The following is a 6647-nucleotide window of genomic DNA, read 5'->3' as shown; positions in this document are numbered from 1 at the left end:
ACTCTTCAGAATGCTCAGTCTTGTGCGACACCAACTAAAGCTGTTCCTCTGTATTCTTCCACATTTCGTGCTGCACCACCGTACACCCCCCCTTCTCAGGCTCCCCATAATGCTCAGGATAAGAGAGGCATTCGACTACCACCTCCTCCTCCACCACCTCCACCCTACACACCACGGAAAAGTGAGCCGCCAGGTCCTGCAGTTCGGACACCAATGCTCAGGGCAGAGAGCAAATCCAGTGACAAGGATAAAGAGAAGGAGAAGAAAAAGGAGGATATTAAATGTATAGACTCACCAAAGCTCTGTGAGAAAGTCAACTCTCTGAAGCACAGAGCTCAAACACCGCCAGTTGCTGTGATGAAAGGAGAGAGGTGCTCTTCTGCCTGCTCCCCTGCCAAGGCCTGTTTTAAACCCAGCTGTCTTAGTTCGGCCCAGGCTCAGCTTGGGGTGCTACACAAAATGCTCTGCTCAGGAGCCAACGCCAGGCCCAACACACCCAACAGCCAACACATGCTCCCTCCAAACCAGCAGGGTTGCTCTGGAGCCAGGGGCTGCTCTGTCTCCGGGGAGCAGGCTGCAACTCGGCCCCTAACTCCAACCCAAGCTGACACTATAAGACAAGTCCAGGAAATTCTGGGAGGGTTAATGTCAGGGGCTAGGTGTAAACTGGACCCATCATGGGTGGTTGAGAAACTCCTGAGTCCTAATGGTCCTCTGCATGACATACGTAGCCTGCAGAACCAGCTCCAAAGTCTGGAAGGGGTCCTAGAGACAAGTCAGAACACCATAAAGGTCCTGCTGGATGTCATTCAAGACCTTGAGAAAAAGGAAGCAGAGAGAGATGGGTGAGTAAGGCAGACATTTTTACTGACGTGGCATGATGACAATTTTAAACTGAGAACACACAAAATTATTAGAACAACTAGATTGTCAAACAAAGTATTTGTTGGACTGTTCAAAGTTTTGCATGTGGAAAATGAGAGAGTAACACAAGGACATAATTTTTGTAAAAGTTTAGCAGAGTAAGAAGCTTGCAGTTTTATGTTTTTGACATACCCAAATGTCCTCAGGTACAAGTAGCAGTATAATAAAAGTTTAAGTTATTTGATTCCAAGAAAAGGCAGCACAGTGGCGCAACTGGTAAAGCTTCTGCCTCTCAGCGAGAAGGTTGTTGGAACAAATACCAGGACCTTTCTGGGTGGAGTTTGCATGTTCTCTCCGTGCATGCGTGGGTTTTCTCTGGGTACTCTGGTTTCCTCCCATAGACCAAAAACATGCATGTCACGATTGGTAACTCTAAAATTGTCCCTAGGTGTGAGTGAGAGAGTGAATGGTTGTTTGTCTCGTTTTTCTTTTTGTGACCCTGTGATGGACTTTTGACCTGTCCAGGGTGTACCCTGTCCCTCGCACAGTAATTGCTGGACATAGGCATGACCCATGGATGTGACCCAAAATGGAAGAAGCGGGTAAAGATAATGGATGGATGGATGGTTAAAAAACAAACAAACAAACAAACAAAAAGGCAACTGAACTTCTATTCTGAAGCTAAAGACTTTCTGATCTGCATTTGAGTCCAAGTACACAACCAGGCCTCATGCAGTTTTATAAAGCTTGGAAGTCCTCACACTCCAGACATTTTAGAACTGATAAAGCCTCATGGATGGGAAGCCAAACATATTCAGTTTCATAATAGAAGTCCAGTTTAGTTTTTTCCTTTTTTGGATTGATCATGACCTTGATGACTGAGAATTTTCACCTGCATACATTAATTGAAGTATTTGCAAAGACTTGTTTAAATTAACATTAGTGTGAAAACCCTGGGCCAAAAGAGAAACCAGCATTAAGATGTATAAATATTGAAGACCAAAATCCACAAACCAAAGAGCAATGAACCCTACTGGATTTCTTAGCCCAGGGCCAAGAGCAATATAAAAAACCATTTGGTCATATTTACTGTTCAGTATTCTTTCTATACAGACACCTAAATGGAGGGGACAGAGGGAGCTTGAGAGAGACAAATTGTGAAACAATATTAATTATGACCGTCTGATATTTTGAAATGTTGGGCAGTAAATATCACAATCTCACAAGTTTGACGTTTTACTGAATGATGAGTAAATTTTCCACAGGGGTTCTAATTTGTTTCAAACAGACACACACACACGAGAAATACAAACAATGTGACTGCAGGTTGACACTTTATGTCTTCTCTACCTTGGACAGTGGATTTTTGTAGGTGGATTATCTTCACCAAAAGGAAAATATACACAGTAATAACCTCCCTGTGTCATGTGCTGTAAATATAAAGAAATGGGTGTTTGTTCAGTGGAGGCTTTTCTGTGATGCAGCTCCTTTATTTATAGCCACTCCCAAGATTGCATGTATTGTAAATCCAAAACTATATAGATAGAGCAGAATGTAATTTTTGTTTGCTATTTGAGCCAATTTATTTCAGTTACCTTCTCATTCTGAGTGAGAGGTTAGGAGAGTGGGAAGAAAACCAGACTGAATGCAGGTATCACTGAAATTGTCCTTTAAAGATGTCTCATATCTGTCATGCAAGTCAATTCTCGGTACGCTGACAAATTTATGTAACATCATACCACATGGAGCCATTCGGGAGCTTTGCTGCACCGATTGTGCAGCAGCATTTTTGTCTTGCTATGTGCAGCTTGCGTGCAGTGACTGATAAAAATCAACATTTGGCTGTTGTCGCGTTGGTGGTTTTAGATGCTCCAAGCCTCTTAGTGTAAACCCTTTACCGTTCCCATCAAGTCTTTAATTAATCTCCTTTCTACATTGTAAGCTGATTAGTAATTTCTCTCTCCTTATTACACCAAAATAGTACATACATGAGGCATGAGAACCTCAGACAGGAAACAACACGCATGGATGCATCTGCATCTGTGAATCCATGAAAAGACTCGACTGATATCTGGACAGTATAATTAGTGTTAACATCAACGTCAGGACTGTTCTTTGCAGGCATGTGAACATGTGACTGGACGGCCTTCTGTCTCATAAAGGAACACATCTTGCGTGTGCCGATATTAGAACTCTAACATTGGTTTAACGCATGCAGACTTCACTTTCACCTCATAAGCATTATTTTATGCCTGGAGTGACATGGTGATTCATGGTTTACGTAACAGTCCAAGCCTGTTGGAGGGGGGCATAGTTCATTAAATAATGATCAGGGCTGAGTTCAGGGAGATTTGTCTACTCTTAGCGATTTGTGCTAGAGCTTTTGCTCAACAAGAGGACTTGAATTTTTGTCTTTCATTGCTTGCACAAACACACACAAACAAAACATGTCTTATACCCCTGATATGTCATCTCTGTGCTTTTGAACAGAAGACATTCATATAGGACCGGACAGGACATTGAGAACTGTGGCACCTGCAGGGACTGTGCTTGCATCATCTACAGGTATGTCGACCCATGCATGTGTGAATTTTTGCATATTTATTGCCTGTTTGTTTGCCACGTGAGTGCTGAGAGCACAGGGCTGTTCTCAGTGCACATTTGTGTGCGTGCATCACACTGTCATTTCAAATCACATCAGATTCTGAGGTTCAGTTTTATGGTTTGGTAGGATTGTCATTCTGCTCTGTGTGACAGCACAGCCGGGTGCAGCTCCTTTGAGAACGGCCACACGTTGCCTAAAAATTGCTACATGTTTAGTCGAAACAACCTTATTAGAGAAACATGTACATTAAGACTTATCCCTCACGTCCTCATCTTGTCAAGCAAAGATGTAAGTTTTACCCACTTTGTCTCCTTCCCTTTTCTTCTACTCCACAGATATACACACATCATTCTGCTTTGAGAGTTAAATTTAAATCAGTCTTTCAAAAGAGTTTCATATTTTATACAATAAATGTGAAAAAAGAATGCATTTATCAGTTGTAAATTGTCAAAGAGAACATGACAAAGAAACATGAAGTATAAAAAACAAAAATGTGGAGGGGGACAAATGAAGCTTTCATGCCAACAGCTTTGAGGTGTTACATTACTCTTGTTTTTCATAAATCTGAAGAAAAAAAAAGCACAACTCAATTAACAAGCCAAAATTCATCATCAGTCTGTCTAATTGTGCACTGAAGCTAGGAAAATTGGCATGCACACAACTTTGGCTCAGCGCTTACCTACTCAGTCATTTATTATTCATTATTTTGTGCTGGTAATAAGGTGTTTCCCAAAGCTGCAACATATCTTCAACCTCAACCCAATTACAAACAAATGATATTATAGTTGGAGCTTTAGTTCCTGTACACCACATAAATGATTCAGCCAAGGCGCTATCTTAATCCGTTTGTTCTCAGTAATTTATTTATGCTGTGTTTGCAAACCTCCTCAATCATGACGCATGAAAAAAAAAAAAAGGCAGAACGGAAGCTGAGAAAGGCGAATAAGAAAAAGCAAACCATATGAAGAATCAAAGGAATCTTAGAGAAGATGGTTTGAAAATGATCAGAAAAAAGACCAAACATCAAAACAACAAGGTTCATATAGAAATTAATTTATTCAGAAACAACATATGATTTTCTCTTTAGAAAGTACAAAATCAACGCTGAGGACTGTTAATGTGAAGCAGTCATGTTACTCATCTTTAAAAATGATTAAAACAATATGTTTAAGTTTTATTGTCTCAAATTGCATGAGGCAGTTTGGATCCTATCATAAAGGGATATTTTAGATATTTTGAAGAGAGTTTTTGAAGAATATATAATTTTCTTACCTGTTAACAACAGCTCTTTGCATGACCTCAGTTTGGAGAAACATAATAAAATACAGTCCAGACTGATGAGCTAATTAGTTTTTGATTGAGAGCAAAAACAAAGTGCATCGCTTTTGTCTTAAAACAAGAGAAGTTAATTTTTTTATGTACAAATAGAAAGAGTGAATCAGAATCAGAATAAGCTTTATTATCACTGTACAAAAATACAGTGAGATTATAGTCATACAGTCGTCCAAAAGATGTGCGGAGTGCACGTTGCTTCCCCTTATTCGTTTTAGATAGAAACGGGGAAAAGGCCATGACGAGAGGATGGTGGTATTACAAAAAAGCAGCAGCAAAATAACAGTAATAAATTTAGAAATAGTAATATAAATATATAGCTGTAAAGTTATATAGGATTCTCTTTAACCAACCTTATACAGTAGTCCCTCACTACTTCACGGTTCGTTTACCGTGGACTCGCTGTATCGCGGTTTTTCAAAATAAGATTGGACATGACACAGAATTGGCTGATTTATGGATGAGCTGCATGATCGGCATGAAATTTTTATTTAAAATAAATTATTGAAAATTATTTAGCTCCTGCTGCACCTTTGTGCAGCCCTCACTGCAGGATAAATTTCCTCCTGCGGCTGAACAGCTGTTCTCCGTGCAGAGCACAGAAGTGGGCGAGGCCAAGAGCGCTTGCTGGAGGCAAAGAGCAGCGGAGGCAGGGAGCTGAAATGATGACATTCTGTGCTCTTGTAGAGCATTTAGAGCAGGGATACGCATTGTGCGGCTCACGAGCCACATGCGGCTCGCCATGCTTTATTGGTGGCGCTCGTGACAGGTTACAACAACACGCCAGCACAGCCAATACATCTTTAAAACGTGCTGCGCATTGCGCAATAATTGTGCATGTTGGCTCGGGCTGCTTTGATGCAGTTTTACAAATAATATTGTGTTAATCTACTTGTTGAGGAGGAGGCAGGTCCGACTGGCCGGTAGAGATAAAAAAAAAAGTCCTGTTAAGCTTCAGATAGATTAGCTGATCATCACCAACCACGCGTATCCGCTGACCCGCCGGTCAAACGACGTAAAAAATGTCTTGTTAATCTCAGATGGGTCAGCTAGCGGTTGCATGCGTCTCCCCACCTGTTGTCATCTGCGGTGAAGGAAGTAGGAACATCTAAGCAGGGCCGGTTCTAGGCATGGTTACATGAGGGGGCAGGCGGAAATGTGAAGGGGGCATCTTCATCTGTACACATATTACAGCATATTCATTGTTTATCATGGACTTTGGTGTTCATTGTTATTGTTGACTTGTGTTTTCTACGTGGGATTGGGGTAATAAAAGCTGAATTTTTACACCTGTGAGTCAACATTTCCAACCATGAGCACTATCAAGCAAAAACAGAGAAACCCACTGACCCATGCCCATCTTGAATGTCTCACTGTGGTTGCAACAACAAATTACAAACACAACATGAAGAAAGTCAAGGACCTGCACCACAGCTTCCGCTCATCTCAGAACTAAGATACATTTTGTTTAAACAGATAATGTGCTGGCTGTGTTTCTTTTTTGTTCATAGATGGGTTGTTTAATTTTATTCTTTTATTTGAGTGACTTGGAGTGATATCGCAGTTCTCCCCTTGACTTTGTTTCAGTCTGGCTTTTAAACATTCAACTATTTTAAAGCAGCGTTTAGGAGTGTAACAATTTACTTTTAAACAAGTACAGTACGCTAATTCTGCTGTGACGTTGAATCAATACAGTTGATCACAGAGTCAATATGGCTCTTTTGAAAAAAATAGTGAGGATCACTGGTTTAGAAACATTGTTTAGAATATTGCAAGAGTATGGTAAGGGTTTAAAATGCCATATATATATATATATATATATATATATATATATATATATATATAT

The 6647-nt window shown here is 40.4% G+C and overlaps 1 protein-coding gene across 1 annotated transcript in view; it reads left to right on the top strand.

The window, feature by feature from the left end:
• Positions 1 to 601: 601 nt before the first annotated feature.
• LOC119424405 (INSYN2B protein) overlaps positions 602 to 6647 on the top strand; it is a 35872-nt gene continuing 29826 nt past the window's right edge. The window contains exons 1-2 of the mRNA XM_037691876.1: positions 602 to 845; positions 3355 to 3429. Coding sequence (XP_037547804.1) covers positions 646 to 845; positions 3355 to 3429 — 275 coding nt within the window. The 5' untranslated portion in view covers positions 602 to 645. The remainder of the gene's footprint in view (positions 846 to 3354; positions 3430 to 6647) is intronic.

Source organism: Nematolebias whitei, chromosome 18, assembly GCF_014905685.2.
Source record: "Nematolebias whitei isolate Nwh7 chromosome 18, NemWhi1, whole genome shotgun sequence".
Lineage (NCBI taxonomy): Eukaryota > Metazoa > Chordata > Actinopteri > Cyprinodontiformes > Rivulidae > Nematolebias > Nematolebias whitei.
This window is presented reverse-complemented; position numbering and strand designations above follow the sequence as displayed.